General features: G+C 38.6%; 1 protein-coding gene, 1 long non-coding RNA gene and 1 pseudogene across 3 annotated transcripts; 2 read left to right on the top strand and 1 right to left on the bottom strand.

Moving 5' to 3' along the window:
• Positions 1–2,686: 2,686 nt before the first annotated feature.
• On the bottom strand, positions 2,687–16,560 carry LOC144660871 (uncharacterized). The gene is made up of 4 exons (XM_078521599.1): positions 16,169–16,560; positions 16,107–16,114; positions 7,711–8,011; positions 2,687–3,168 (listed from the first exon to the last, which is right to left on the bottom strand). The coding sequence occupies exons 1-4, from the start codon at positions 16,503–16,505 to the stop codon at positions 2,825–2,827; spliced, it is 990 nt and encodes a 329-aa protein (XP_078377725.1). The 5' UTR covers positions 16,506–16,560; the 3' UTR covers positions 2,687–2,824.
• On the top strand, positions 8,122–9,996 carry LOC144659451 (spondin-1-like; annotated as a pseudogene). The gene is made up of 2 exons (XR_013571895.1): positions 8,122–8,798; positions 9,346–9,996. The product of XR_013571895.1 is annotated as a spondin-1-like (transcript).
• LOC144659467 (uncharacterized) lies at positions 10,073–10,814 on the top strand. Its single transcript, XR_013571908.1, has 2 exons — positions 10,073–10,562; positions 10,604–10,814. It is a non-coding gene; the product is annotated as an uncharacterized LOC144659467 (long non-coding RNA).
• Positions 16,561–16,716: the final 156 nt, after the last annotated feature.

Here is a 16,716-nt window from a genome sequence, read left to right as displayed (position 1 = left end):
GGATGTAGTTAAATTCGTATTTTGTCCGTGAGCCCCTACCAAACGAGCTAATTTTTGGCATGTAAAACTTAGAAAAATTCAGTTTTCTGCTGAAGTTAACTTTTTGTTGAACCGTTGTATATTTTGGTCTAAATTTAATTCGAAATTTTTTCGTGCGACTTTTGCGTATTTGCCAGTTCTCGGCCACCCTGCTCGCTATCACAGTTTAGTGCTTTTGTTTTAAATATAATTTCATCTGCTGCAGCAATAATGAAAAAAAGAAATGTTTTAAAAATAAAGTTCAATTAAATATCTAAGTTTTGAGCTGACTTTTGTCTTTTCTATTATTTCTACAACACCTAACTCTAGTCTTTCAAAATAAACCATCTAAATGCATTGGTCACGCAATGTAGTTCTGCGGGTTTGCCAGACCTTGCACATAGGCAAGCAACTAGACGCGTTAAAACCTTCTTTTCCAAAGTAAAACAGAGTCTCATAAAATAATTTGGGATCGACATAACATAAAAAAGTTTACAGAGTGATTTTATGACTGTGGAAATTAATTGAGCCTTTTTATACAGAAAATTACGCACAAGCTTTTTGGTGGCCGAAAACTGGGTCCGGGTGGCCGAGAACTGGGCCCACAAACGGAGGTTTTATTTTTATTATTGCTCGGGCAAATTAATTATCGACCGGTCGATAGCTTTACAACAAAAAGCTGAATAATGTAGTTAGCTCTGGACGAAATTACAAGTTCCTGCGGTTCTTCTGAGGTAAACGAGGTCTTGGGACCGAGTAGCGATTTTCTCACAACTTACATCGCGAACAACTCTAGTCCAGTCCCTGAACTCTCTCTTCCACGCACCCTTTATAGGGATTAAACCTTGGCGCGCGAAGAGAGAGTCCAGGATAACTTGCATGCGCAGACTCAGAACGAACCAATCAGAAGCGAGGGGTGTGTGACGTCACTTGCTTGGGACGCACGCGCTAGGTTAAAATTTGTTTTGGCCGTTAGCTTTGAGCAGACACTGACTGCAAAGCTAGGCTTTTTAAAGTTATTCCGGTGATCCAGCTTTAGTACACGGTCGCGTAGTTGAACTCTTCATCTGTGCGCGCGCTTTTAAAAGGGCTGCCAAATATGGTTTTCCCCCCAATTTTGGTGGAAAAACTGGCACATGCGCATGAAAGTTATCCTGGACTCTCTCTTCGCGCGCCTTGGTTCAGCCCCTATAAAAGGCGCGTGGAAGAGAGAGTTCAGAGACTGGACAAGAACAACTTACGATATCGTCAGCAATCAGTCGAACCCAGAGTGACCCCCGGCTCCTCGGTCCATCCGCGGTTGGTCAGCGGTAGGGTCGCCGGGACTCACTCTGGGAAACTGAATTAATTTATTTTTTCTATTGGTCCTCACAGAACAATAGAAATCAACACGGAAGTCTGAAAATCTTCCCCCGGAAGTAAACCAACCGGAAACCCAGGAAAATATTGTTTGTTTCCCATTGTCAAATGTTCAGAAGTATCACCTTAGTTTTGTAAAACATCTAACTTGTGATATGGCGCTACATTGAAGTATTTTCTAATTGTACCCTTCTCATTAAAAACAAAAGATACCATGAATAAAAAAAAAAAGGAGAAGCCACGAGCCAAGCGGCCCACACTGCCGGAGCTTATCCCGGTTTCCGTAGCATTAAGCGGCTAGGAATATTTCTACTCCCCCCTGAATGGGATGCTAGTCCATTGCAGGGTTCCCCCCCCCCCAGCATTATGTCGCCGGTACCCATTTATACACCTGGGTGGAGAGAGGCACTATGAGAGTAAAGTGTCTTGCTCAAGAACACAACACAAGTGACCCCGGCCGGGGCTCGAACTCGGACCGCTCGATCCGGAATCCAGCGCTCTAACCATTAGGCCACCGCGCCTCCCATATGAATAAAAAAGACTTCCTTTAAACGTCGATTCTGAGCGGGGTTTTAAAACAACGACGGCGTCACCAAGCACAAGGTCGACTGAAAACTCAATTTATAGTTGACTTACAAATCTTGCTAGAACTACTGTTTTCATTCAAATCTCCGTTTCGGTTAAAAAAATTAATATCGCAGACAGTGCTTGAGTAAAATAATAACTAATGACGCAGACTAATGTTTTGCTGAAGAAAAAGAGTTGTACAATTGTGAGCACGTGAATTGTGTGAATTGTGTGCACGTGCTGAGTCGCCGAAATGCTAATTACACCTTTTGAATAGCGTTGACCGGCGTGGCCTTCAATTTTTTTATTAATATTACCGCCATTCGACGAGGAAAACAATATTTGCTCGAAAACATGCAATATTTCCTGAAAAGATGCGCTGTCAGCGAGAAGCCTCTGAAATATACGAAAGTCGCCAAACAATTTTTTTTTTTTTTTCAACAGCAGTACTAGAACAATACCTTGCCCGTGCGTCGGGCATAATGTAAATTTATAATTTATTAGCCATCGTCTGCAAAACAACAACAACGGACACACGCACGTAGTCTACAAACGGAATCCTGGAAGGCTAACAAGAAGTTGCTCCCCCCCCCCCCTCTGTCCCCATTATTCATTTTTTAGGTGATAGGTAGATTGCAAGTTATTGTAATTTCTGCTATCTTATCCCCTTTACTGAGTGTTACTAAAATTATAATACTTGGTAAGATTCTACTTTTTACTAATGCAAATGCGACTAGCTCATTATTCGCGCGAACTCGGAATTAATGGAAAGATATTTAAACCATCTTTTTATATAACGTACTTTAGTAAGAATTCAGTCTATGCGGCCTCATCAACTATATATCACCTCATAAAATTTCGAGCTAATAATCAAATTATCTTAATCTAATTGTTGACATGAGCAAGGAGTAGATGACGCTGTCGACGGAGGATAAAAACAACCTTCATTATATGGAGGAGGACTACTTGGCGTGTCACGACAACTTGGGCAATCAGTTTCATTTTGATTTGTAGCGCCTTCCGCCGGACGAACATGAATGACAATGGGCTCGCTTTTTGTATCAGCGGGCACGACCGTTCGTTCGGGCTTCAGCAGTTTGTAGAGGATGTAGATCACCACACACACAAAAACTGATCCTCCGCACGATCCCCCGATAAGAGCTCCGCTTGAATTTGTCAGAACATTTGGGAATTCATCTGGCTGTTCATCTTCATAACTCCAATCTGTGGACAAAATTGCAGAAATGACAGATGTCAATTCGCTGGACCATTTAACTTGAAAAGCATACCCCACCAGATTGAGAATCTTCTTTAATGAGTTTCTGCTTTCTCGGACTACTGACCCAGTTGAGTAGAATTTCGGTTAGACCACAGTGTTAAAAGTAAACACTTGATCTATGTTACCCTGCACCTTAAACTAGAAGAGACACTAAAAAGGCAACCTAAGTCTGGTTCTATTTGTCCGCCTAAACGCCCCGATACACAATGTTTTACAATGATTGTGAAGCAGTTTTAAAATGAAGCGTTTTAAGTCACTTGCTGCTGGCTTGATTCTAACTAAATGTTCATAAAATTCGTTTTGTAAATTCAAATAAAAATGGGGTATAAAAAAGAATTATTTTTTTTTTTAAATGTGTTTAAATAAAGCCTTGATTAGTCATTTCGACCGTTCGCTCAGGTGAACCAAAAACCATTGAAAACACGAAATATTTAAAGATCTGACCAAGCTGATTGTGGTTTAAGCATAAGTACATGAAAGTCTTGCAAGACACAAGAAATAAGAGAAATTTCAGTATTTTCAAGCCAGTTCGACCAGAACGCGTTTACATAGGTTGCATAGTTAGTAGTGCATTTCCCACAAAAAAACCCTGCAATTTAGTGGATTCAGATTAATAAGACTTTTTAGATTTTTTAGGTTGTCGCGCCTATAGAGAGTTTGCACTCGTATCATAAGGGAAACGGCCCTGTTTTCGAGTTTTCTAGATTCGCCCTTGTTATTTCAGATATTTTACACACAAAAAATTTAGGCGATAATAATACAGAGTCACTTGTTTGTGAGGTCATTTTTAAAAGTACGTTTTGTTGAATTTCGTTTTGTACTTAGTTTGGCAAAAAGAGTTGCAAGTATTAACAACAATTTAAGAATTCAAATTTTCGAGAACGCGCGTATTATCTCCAACAGAAGATAATTCATTGAAGTGCGTTTTTATGTTTTAGGTGCGAAGAGGAAGAGAAAATCGCATTAAAAACTATTCCTGCAAAGGAAATGTCATCTTTTATTTCCTCTATAAGGACAGTTCATCGAGAGGGACCCTCTGCACCGCTTTCCGTTCACCTAATTCGATGGTATCTTATTATCCTTAAAAACATCGAAAACGGGGTTTATTGTTCAACTTCACTGTATTCTTTTTGCAGTTTAAGGCCTTTAAAGCCAACGAATGTTATAAAACCTCGAGATTTCGCTGGTTCTTGTTCGTCTGGCGGGTCTCTAGCGCGCGCTCTCTGTTCATTCAGGTTAAACAAGATCCTTAATTTGTCGTGGTCTGTTCGTGGTTTTTCTTGTAAGCGGTGAACAAAGAAGTCGGTTAACCTTTTGCAGTGACCGCATTTCAGCTTAAATAGAAAACTACCGGGAGTAAGTTTAACGTCTATAATGGATCAGAACGATTTTTAGTAAAGAAAGTGACGAACTCAGTAAAGCACACAAGATTGGAGCTTTTTCAGTTTTTGATGTAGATCAACACAATGCGTTAGGACTTGCTTCGATTAACAACCACGTTTTTGAAGAAAAAACTGTTTTTGCTTTGTTTTTTCTTCGCTTCAGTCTGTTAGTCCCACATGCGTTTATGTCGGCGATATCTCAACATGACAATTTCCAATGGCTGGATGTTACCAGAAATACCGAGTGCCAGGGGATTTTAGAGGCTGCCAATGCAGTACTTGACAATCATACAGACATTTTTAAGCTTTTAGATCTTTTTAACATTGTATTTTTAATATGTAGTTTTTAAATCTTTTTAATATGTATTTTATTTATTCATAGTTTTTTAATTGTCATACACTTTTATCACGAGCCTCTCGCTCGGGAGATTGGGAGACCATTGTCTGTGTATTTTTGGCCTTTTTTAAAACCACTGTATAGTGAATGAAGGCTTCCTAATAAAAGATTATTATTATTATTTGACACTACCTTTACCTTTATTATATATTATACAAGACAAAATAATAATTCATTTGCCTTCGTCCTTCTCCCAGGCCCTTGCTTTCAGAAATATCTATTTCAAAATAGCCTAGAGATAGCCAAGGCCAGACATGTGAAACACAATCAGTGACAAAAAGTTAATCATTTGGCCCTGAAGAACAACATTGTGTAAAGTGTAAAAGTGAGACTAATAAACGATAGTAAACGCGTTAATTTTTGCATAACTGTGTCATGTGTTTATTTTGCACTTCTTTTCAAACACAACTAGGTCCAAAAGATGCTAAAGCTCGTCTTTAATTTGAGTAAAATTATAGTGGGTAGGCAAGTCAGATACACTTTAACTGAAACTACACATACCGGTATCTTTATAAAGTCACTCATTGCTGAGAAATGTTCACTTCCTTAAAGTAATTATATGACGTTTTTATTGGTCATGGTCTGTTGATGAGTTTTATCAAATCGGTCAAGGAAGTTGTTGAACCTTTTGGAGTAACCTCATTTCAGCGTTGAATAATTATATCAAACAACCTAAGCTATAATTAGAAGTTTATCTTGTCAAAATGATTTTCACAAGAAATCTGTTAAAGATGTGTAGGAATTAGACCTGAACTGGAAAAATAGATTCGCAGTTAAGCTTTAAAGACTGTAAACAGTAGCTAACAGTTGCTTAACACATAAAAGTACCAGTTATTTTGATTTATTAAAAACTCTTAAACACGGAGCGAGCATATAAATAGGCCTTGTCTATACTAGAACATTGTTGGCTTCTATTTAAAAAGTCGTGTCCGAGTTACGGTCGTGAACAGAAACGCTCCGCAAATTGTGCTTTTTAGATGCGAACCACGCTCACGTATGTCGAAATAACAGCCTCAAATACATTATATGCTATCAATAATGCTTTCCATACAAGGTTAAAAAAAACTTGTATATAAATTCCTAAAATTCAAAATTCGTGTGCAACACACACAAACACTGTTACGAAATGAATGTTTGAACAAATAACGCTGGGCACATCAACCGTTTTAGTATTTTTCGCGGGCCAAAAATGTAAACAAGACTACAAATAACGACGTTTGACAAGCGATCTTCATCTGGCAAATTTAAGGCGAACCAGGAGAGTACGCTGCGCTCTTTTCAAACGTAGCATCAACAGACAGATTAATAAGCATGACGATATACGGCAAACGTGAGCTTGCCTTTCATTTTGTTACCTTTTTATGGAATTCTAAAATTAACCCTTCATAAAAATAGCCGGGAAAATCCCACATTCACGACAAACACAAAACCACTCATTTACAAAACTACTCATTTCCGCGTACGAAAGCCAAACGGCAGACGGCAGAAGTTGAATTTTTCCCGTTTGCGGGAAAAATAAACGTCATGATTAACCTCTCTAAAATCCGCAATTGAAACTTGGAGCAAAAACTGCAAAAGTCTTCAAAACTAAAAGTTGTGTTCGCTTCTTAACTTTGGTATATGGTTGACTTAAACGATTTTCTTCAGCAATACTGATGTGAGTGGCTGACTCTAGAAAACGATTTTTTTTCCTGAGAAAGCCTTCAACATTTTATTATATAATTTGTTTACTTGCAAAGCATTCATCCAATACTCCGGTTACCGGCGCTAAACTCGGGCACTTGCGAGTAAGAAATTCTCTGTTTTTGTGTATCTCTTACTATTTCTAAGCTTGTTTTCGATTGTTTGAGCCCTCACAACAAAACGGCGAATTTTAACAAGAGAACCTACTAGACAAAGTACTTCTCTTTTAAGTTTCAAGAACGAGACAAGTTTGGATCACAATTTGATTTGAGTTCTCAACCATGCAATGAAATCGTCTCATTGGGATTTGTGTTTGGCAGGCTGAACAGTTCAGCCTTCTTATAAAAGATCGCCCCGTGTTTAAGACCATTTTAGGGAATAAACGGAGCTTGTTTGCAATACAAACACTTCAGACTGTTATTTGCGTACCATTCTAATTCAGATCCTTAAAAGGACACGTAGAGAAATAGGCCAGTGTGGAGGTGGTGGTTTAAATTAAGCTTTTACTTAATTAGCACGAAACTTTCAAACCTTTAATTTTATAATGTTTTAAATAACTTTAAGACCTCTTTAGGAAAAAAATGTTCGATTTCAAGTCAAACACTTCCAAACAGTTACTGTTTGTCGTGCCTATGTTCATTAATATCAGCATATGCATGTTCCGAAAACATACAAATTAATACACTTTTCCGAGCTCTAAAACTTAGAAAAAAAATCAAAGGAAAATATGCCAGGGGGTTAAATTATGGCTTTACGCAATTTGTAAAAGCGCTTTTAAGTCAAGTCGCGATATAAACAAAAAAAATTTTATATTTATAAATGTTCCGTCTACTGTGAAACAGAAATGATATACAAAGTTTCAGCTGCATAACACTCAGAGCGTATATTTTCACCTTTCCTTTTATCGTTCGTAATATTTAGAAGGTTTCGGCGTTTGAAAATAACACCAGACGCCTCACAAAAGTCTAAAAAGTGTTCTCTAAGACATACAAAAAAATCAAGAATGAATGTGTTATTTGGCTTACCTTCTCTCGTCGCAGTTTGAAAAGAATTAAGACAATAGCATTTGCTGTGTTCCAAGGAAACATCCACGCTGCCCGCCGTTCGATTTATAATCGAACGGTCACTTGGAGTCCACATCTGTGGCGTGGTATAATGTGCTTGGAGTGCACCTGGAGCCTCGAAAAAGCCAACAATAACCACATACATGGAAAAGAGATGCGTCGAATAAAACATTAAGCTCACCGATTTACAAACTGTGCTTGCTTTCATCATGTCAGTGTTGCATAGACTAGTCGGATATCTGTGTGCTTTGCGTGACTGATGCTTTATATTTAGTTAATTACCTCATTTTCACTGCACTAAATGGATTCATTTGTCTTCTTCTAATTGAAGAGTTAAAAAACAACCAATCAAATTCATGGAAGGTAGGAATGTCACTATTGCATTACCGCTAATACTAATTTTATTTCTCAATATGTGAATTACAAACGGGTTGTGAAAGTAAGTTTTTCTCAACTTACTTCCGGGTAAGCCGCGTTGAATTTTTATGTTGTGGGCTAATTTAATTTCGACTCAGTCATAAAAATGCGTTCGGCTAAAATAACAATTCTCGTGTTAGTAGCTTTGCTCATCTTTGTTCATCGCAGCGATACTTGGCGAAGAGGTCGCCGTCACAGATGTCCGCTGCGAGATTGTCAAGTCAGTTCTTGGTCTTACTAGAGTTCGTGCAGCGCATCTGATTGCAAACAACACGGATCACAAAGCAGATCAAGAACAGAAGTATCATCTGCGTCTTGTGGAGGAGCTCCATGCCCTAACTTGAAAGGAACACGACAGTGTTATGGAACTACACCGGTTAACTGCCAATTGAGTTCCTGCTCGGAGTGGAGCGCTTGCACCACTCCACGTGGCGTCTCAGGAACACAGAGTAGCTCTCGTCACAGGATAACAGCGGAGCAATATGGTGGAACATGCACTTCTACGTTCCGTAAAACACGAGCGTGCCCAGACCGCAGTTGTTTGAACGGAGGAAGTTTTAAAGGAAGCATCTTTTTCTGCAAGGAAGGCTATTCAGGGAAATGCTGTGAGAAAGCTGCAGGGGGTGGAAAAGGTAAATATTTTAATAGTAAAGTAACCAGTACATATAAACACTCACTGTTATTTGCTAACTCTTTAATTTAATTAGAAAGCGGAGATGAACTGCAAGATTGCCTTACCATCAGTTCCCAGTCAACAAAATCTAAATTTAGTGACTAAGTGCCAGCCCACTAGAGCGAAAAACAAGCTTTTAATTAGGGCTATTAAAACTCAAGGCGAAAAAGATAATACCTTTGAAGTAAGGATAAAGGAATATTTTACCCTTATACACGGATCCAGAGTTTCAGACTTCCGGTCCAAATTCAAAAGAAAAGTGAGCACTCATTAAGTCAGGCTATTGTGTTTTGCGATGTTTAGCAATGGTCTGACTGAATGAGTGCTCACTTTTCCTTTAAATTTGGACCGGAAGTCTGAAACTCTGGATCCGTGTATTGTCTCATGTGCACCGGAAGTGTTTATTTAAACAGCAAAGAACTCGGGCGTGATAAACAGAATATTCCAAATGCCAAAAAGAAATGAATGATTTTTCACTGGTATATTGTCTTTTTTTTCTACACCAGATAAAACTAACTGCCAATTGAGTTCCTGGTCGGAGTGGAGCGCTTGCACCACTCCACGTGGCGTCTCAAGAACACAGAGCAGCTCTCGACACAGGATAGCTCTGGAGCAGTATGGCGGAACTGACATGGACTTCTACGTTCCGTAAAACACGAGCGTGCCCAGACCTCAGTTGTTTAAACGGAGGAAGCTCAAGGGGGGGGGGGGGGGGGCACATTTTTCTGCAAAGAAAGATATTCAGGAGTTTGCTGTCAGAGAGGTAAAACTGAAATAGGTGAATAAACGTAAGTTACTTGATTGCATTGTCTCGTATAAGAGTTTACATAAGCTGACGTTGCCTGTTCTTTTTCTCAAATAATTTTGTGATTTCGTGCAAAAGCTACTATTATTCAAGCAGAGAAAGAAACACTTTGACCCTCTGACTGACTGACTGACTCGCTGACTTGCTGACTCACTGACTCACTGACTCACTGGCATAAACATACATCAAAAATAGTGTGTAAATACATACATTCAATGTTTTCCGCGTGGTTTTATTGCGCCAGAAAAGCCCTAGAAAGCGCGGTCTATTGCTTAACTATACTTAAGAAATAGAAAACATGTTCCGTGTTTCTATCGAGTTATAGAAACACGTGTGGAAGTTTGGGAGAACGAGAAATGCTGTGGGAACACGAGTCGATAGACGAGTGTTTCCACAGCTTTTTTTTTTTTCCACAGCTTTTTCTATGCTATGCTATGCTATGCTATGCTATGCTATGCTTTGCTATGCTATGCTATGCTATGCTATGCTATGCTATGCTATGCTATGCTATGCTATGCTATGCTATGCTATGCTATGCTATACTATACTATACTATACTACATTACACTATACGAGGATCATTTATTGTAACGAGGTATAATGTACTGTATGTAGTTTTTTGTAAGTAGTGTATGGAATGTTTCGTAAAAAAAACATGATAACCTAAATGCATGATAATAGTGTGGATAAGTGGATAATCTTAAAAAAGGAAATAACAGTTTTCACAATGACTCATTTTATCATTCTCGCGTGATAACAAAATCTGAACACGTGTGGATTGCATATATTTCAATTTCAAACTAGCCATATTATTGTTTTTAATAAAAGTAGAAATGTTACTAGTTAGTGGCTTGTTGAACTTTATATTAAAGTGACTCACTGTAGAAATGATTCAATGAAAGAAAGTTATTTGTTGTTGTTTTTTTTTTTTTTTAAAAAACTTAGCTTTCCGCTTTCAGTTAGTTATCTTTGTAAAAATATTGTTCATACCGTACCTTAGGGTTCAATATAGACTAATAAATCAATATATTACTCATTTAGCTCGATCAACAAGATTAAGTGGACGCAAAACTGAAACTCCATTGCGGCTTAAAAACATCACTGTAACTCATTTATAAACTTTTGCAAATTTTAGTTACATAGAAATAAAACTGAGTGTTTTGTATTGTAGTATCATGGTTATATTTCGGTTGCAAAATGCCTTAAAAAGCGAATATAAATTTTGATGTCACTTATATCTGAGAAACTTTCACTTTCGTAATTTATAAAGGAGTTATATGTCTTATTCGTCGGTCGAAGTCTGTTATTGTTTTTTTCCTGGAATGGTGAATTCTAAGACTAGTCGAGGAAGCTCTTTGTTGAAAATCCGAGACGGAGACTTGAATGATTTTATGAGAAAACCCGAGCCCGAAGCTTTCTAGATCCTCCTACGTAGACGTTCTTCGATCGTAATGCATAACATTATGCATAGCAAGTCCCCAGAGCACCTAACTCAGGTATTCTACCCGATTTGTGACAATACTGTTAACAATCTCAGAGACTCGAACTACGATTTAGCGCTTCAGAAACCAAAAACTGAAAGCTTAATTAATGAAGAGTTTTTTATATCGTGGTGCTAAACTATGGAATTCTCTTCCGAATTCCATCAAATCAAAACAGTCTCTTGAGAGGCCCGGTTCAGACGCCGATCTTTTCATGAGCCGAACCTAATTCCTTGAATTAAGTACTGATGAAAAGATCGGCGTCTGAATCAAATAAGAACGGCTATTTCAATTTGGAACGGCTCACTCGTTCTTACCGCCTGGCTTGGCCGAGAATTTCGCCTTTAGAACTGCTTTGATTCAGACGCCGTACTTTTCATGTGCCGATCCTAATTCATAAATTATTATAATGTATTTTTCCAGCATTTTACCTCAATTATTGGAACTGTATTAGGAACGGCCTCAGAACGGCCTAAAGTACGGTGTCTGAATCAAGAGGCGTACTTTTGTCAATTTGGGTCGGTCCAAATTCGAATTGGGTTCGGCTCACGGAAAAGTACGGCGTCTGAACCGGGCCTCAGTCTCCAGAAAATCATTCAACCGTAACATTTTTCAATTATGTAGTGGTTAAATTTTGTGATTGTATAGTTCCTTTGTAATTTATTTGCATGGCTTTCTTGGAAAACAATTCTTGGTAACTGAAGAGATTCCGCGTTGAAATAAAATTCGATAAAATTGTCTGTATGTCTGTCTGTCTTTTGGTTCGTCACGCGCTGAGGAAAGATTGGGTGTCTAACCAAAATGTCTGAGTAGGAGGCTACTGAGAGGGTCTCAATGGGTTAACCCTTATAACGCTAAGCCCAGGTTTTTCCAGGATTTGGAGGAATAGCAATTCAACCAATTGTGACGTCACCAATTTACACGTCAGCAGATTGTTGTGATGTGCAACTATAGAGGTTGAATAGATCTTTCCACAGAACTGTCCATCTTGAATATTGACTGCATTCCGACAGAGCTAATCGAAAAAAAAAACGTGATCAGTATTTGGTGTAAAATTGGTGCTAAAACAGACCGGTACTTGATCATGGTCTCCTTTCCAGGCTTTTCCATTGATGGAAATCAAAACTTTTCAGGCAAGTAGAAGGGATGCACGGAGTAGAAGGTAGAAAGAATAAGAAAGCAGAGAAAAACCAGAAAGAAAGGAGAAAGGAATAAAATTCGGAATGGTTCAGCAAAAAGTCCAAATTTTAGCTTATGCGAATTCGACAAAGTAAAATATTGTTCATTTGAACATAGAAATTTCATCAAAAAGTTACTGCAGTGTCAGTAAGTGCATTTCTTGCAACGTTTAAAGAAATTTAGAACTGTAACCAAAAACATCAATTTAACTGTGAAAAACGGGATTTTATGGAATAATTTCAGCATATTGAGGGTTAACCGTTAGCTGTAAAACGGCCAAACATTTAGCTGTTAGGCGTAAAAGTTGGAAAATTTAAACCGTTAGCCGTATAATATGTTTAACGTAAAAATTGGTCAGTAATTATAAATCTGAAAACAGACTAAATCACTAAATCGTCCCTGGATGCTATGGAATGATCTTAAGCCCGGGCAAAACGAGGATGAGAGTTGATGAGAGTTGACTCTCTTAAAGTTTTCGTCAACTCTCATGGACTGTCATCAACTCGGGCAAAACGAGATCGAGAGTTCGTCAAACTCTCATCGACTCTCATGAAATATTTGAGCACGTTCAAAGTTGATGAGAGCGCATGAGAGTTGCGTGCCAAACGAGAGCCAGAGTTTGAACTCTCAGCAATTCTCATCCTCGTTTGTTCCGGGGTTTTAAACTACAAGGAAAACCTAGAAAAAGTTCGAAATGCAGTTTGTGAAATTTACAGTTTTTAAAAGCCTAGTACCTTTGCAACTCGTCAAGTACGTCTAAAATCTTTGTGTACAAATAAAACCATTATGAAAGAGGACAATTAGCTCTTATACAACTTGTTTATTTAGAAACGTTACAAATAAATGTTAAGAGTTTTAAAATGATAGGCACTCACTCTTAAAAAGGATTAAAGCCCCTTGAGATTGGTAAATAAAATACCTCGGTATAACAAATCAGGTAAAACGAATTAGCTGGTCTTTTCATTCTTTTAATTTTTTTTATTGGTCTTCTATTTTTTATTACATACAAATTGTAACTTTTTTAATGTAGATATGTAATTTTTAAGTGTAAATAACTTGTAAAGCGCTATTGGTTAGTAATAGAAATACTTTTTATTATTATTATTACTATTATTAAAACGAGAGGCAGTTGTGGCTTTTGCTACGATCTATAACTAGAAAATTTTGTCTGCGGCATATCTTTAACAAGCAATCTTTACAAAAACGATACAGCAAAGAATTAGAAATGAAATCCACTTAATCTTCGAATAACCTACTGGAAGTTCAGCATCTTAGAGTTAATCTCCTTTCTTAACTTACGAAAAAAAATCTAGGGGGTTGCACTACCCCCTTTTTTACGTCCGAGGGTTATTCCAGCATGCATTCCATTGCTATATACAGTGATGTCTTAAGCTTTTAAGTGAGTTAATTCGATCAGTTGGTCGCTCAGTGCGTCAGAAGGTCTGACAGTAAGTCACTTAGCCTAGTCGGTCGGTCAACCAGTCGGTCGGTCGGTCGGCCAGTCGGTCAGTCAGTCAGTCAGTCAGTCAGTCAGTCAGTCAGTCAGTCAGTCAGGCAGGCAGGCAGGCAGGCAGGCAGGCAGGCAGGCAGGTAGGCAGGCAGGCAGGCAGGCAGGCAGGCAGGCAGGCAGGCAGGCAGGCAGGCAGTCAGTCAGTCCTTCTATCTGTTTCTGTCTGTCTATTTTTCGCAAACTTTTTTTTTTCATTTAGTCCGTGAGTCACTCTTCTGTTGGTCGGCCGTCACTCTTCAGTCATTCAGTAAGTTTTTTCTTATGATGCTTTTGACATGCAAATACAATCTTCCCACGCAACAGGCGGACCGTGAGAAACAGAATCCTGATATGAAGGAGGAGGACTACTTGGCGCATTACCACAGCGTTGGCAGACAGTTCCATTTTGATTTGTAGCGCCTTCCGGCTGAACATGAATAACATTGGAATCGGACTTTGTGAACAGTTTGTAGAGGATGTAGATCACAACAGCACAACACAAAACCACTCCTCCGCACGATCCCCCGATAATAGCTCCGCCTGAATTTGTCATAACCAGCCGTTATTCTTCTTCATAACTCCAATAATCTGTGGACAGCAGCAACAAATGAAAGGGTTCAAAGACGATTTTGAGTGTCGGTTTGGTTTGTACCCGACATTATATATTCGTAATAACCTGGCACGGTTTCCGGTCAAGAAATTATGGCGGTTCAGTCATTAAGAAGAAAACGAATGCGAATTGCAGTCAAGGAACAGGGACCAGACTTTTGACAAAGACGAGGCAAATTTGTAAGCGTCAAAGACATGAGTCACTATACAGGAGTCCATGGGCTCCTGGCCACTAGCAGGACCTTTAAAATCTAGAAGCTCTGACCATTTAAACCATTTAACTCATGAAAGAAGATCGATGGACGCTTCATAAAATATACTTTTAGTTTGCGGACCAGCCCGAGGGGCGACCTTGGGACTTGTTGAACACCATATTCTCCCCTTAACAATTCGATACATATCACAATACTGCAAAAAATAATAATAAAATAAAAGACTGTAATTTCATAATAGCATATAATTATATTAAAACAGTGGCAAAAATGAGCGGTGAGACCGCGAAATAAATGATACGGCTTTAATCAACTCGTTCTTTGCCGATAAAATTTGATTATTGTATTGAAAGCACGATGAACAATCATAGGAAAACATTGTACTTCCATTTCTCGGGAAGAAAACTAATTGGAAGTACGGGTGCCGAGATATAAATTGGAACTTTTCCTAGAAGGAGGAAACCTTCTTGTAAATGGGAAGTACCGTGACGAAATGGTTTGGTCGAGAGGCCAAACATTTGCCGCGCGGTGCCGAATTTTTTAGCGCGTGGGTGAAAGCGGCTTCTGGCTTCTGGTAATATAACTGAATGCAGTGTCTGAATGATATTACAACGTAGGCGGCTATTAAATTTTATACAAGACAAAATGATAATCCATTTACATTTTTCTCTTTTCTTAGCCCTTGCTCGATGCTCAATTGCTTAGTTAGAAATATCTATTTCAATGGAAAGATAGCCAAGGTCAGACAAGTAAAAGAATGGGGCAAACTGCTATTGGCTAACCTAGAATAATCTACACCAGCAAACGATAGTAAGTGCTTTATAAAATTTAACAGAATTTTGTCATGCGCTTATTTTGCACCTTTTTTTCAAACACTATGAAGCGCAGATTTCAAAGCTCGTCTTTTAGCTTCCTTATTTGTATAGGAATTGTTTGACATATTTGTTGGTCGTTGTCTCTTGACGAATTTCTCGGAATCGGTCGAGGAAGTTGTTTAACCTTTTGGCGTGACCTCGTTTCAGCGTTGAATATCAAACAACCGGAGGTAATTAAAAGCTTATCAAAATGATTTTTACCAAAGAAGATTTCGAAATCCATGTGTAGTACTTAGACCAGAATTTAAAAAAATCGTTGAGCTTCAAGGACTGTGAACAGTTATGCAAAACACAGTAGCAACATTTCTTCGTATGTTATAAGAAGCTTTAGGTCAATACACTATTCCTAGCTCTAATCCTTAAAACGACTGGGAGAGAAATTGGCCGGGGGGGGAGGGGGTGTTAAGCGTATCATTACAAAGCCTTCGAATCTTGTTTGCGATACAGAACAAGGAATTTATATGTCTACCGCCAAACAGAAATGATGTACAAAGTTTCGGCCGCGCATAGCATAAGCAAATCACAGTTCGAATATTTTTCGGGTTACTTATTTCTTTTTGTAATAATAGTAGGTTTTCGCATTTGTTATAAAACTAAACGCTGAGTCTAAAAACTACTTTATTCTCTAAAACAAACAAACAAACAAAAAGCTATAAAATGGATGTTTCTCGAGGCTTACCGTCTTCTCCTATCGCAGTTTGAAAAGAGCCAAGACAAAAGCCTTTGCTGTGCTCCAAGGGAACATCGACGCTTTTCTCACGACTGGGGCTGCTTACGTTAAAAATTGGTACAACACTACATCGATTCTTTTCCCATTGTCGGAAAAGCGGAGAGAACGTGACTGGATTTAAAACTGCACGGTCGCTTGGTATCCACGTCTGTGCCGTGGCATGAGCTTGAAACGCAACTGTGGTCTCGAAAAGGCCAACAATGACCACACAAATGGACAAGAGAAGCATCGAATAAATCACTGAGCTTGCTGATGTAGAAACTGTGCTCACTGTCTTATTTTGCATAATGCTAGCTAGACATCCATGGGCATTTTGCAATTAAAGAATTGATGTTAGGTCTCCTTTTCCCCCTATTCCCCCCTCCCCGTCCCTTACTGACAAAAGTGTCAGACGTATTTAATTAAAGAGATCAAAAACAGCCAATCAAATTCATGGATGTTATGAATATCACCTAGCATACTTCATTAAAAACTGTTGGCATTTCCGTCAATACTAA

Source organism: Oculina patagonica, chromosome 7, assembly GCF_052425735.1.
Source record: "Oculina patagonica isolate OP01 chromosome 7, crgOcupat, whole genome shotgun sequence".
Taxonomy (NCBI): domain Eukaryota; kingdom Metazoa; phylum Cnidaria; class Anthozoa; order Scleractinia; family Oculinidae; genus Oculina; species Oculina patagonica.
Note: the sequence above shows the minus strand (reverse complement) of the source record. Positions and strands in the feature narration are given on the sequence as shown.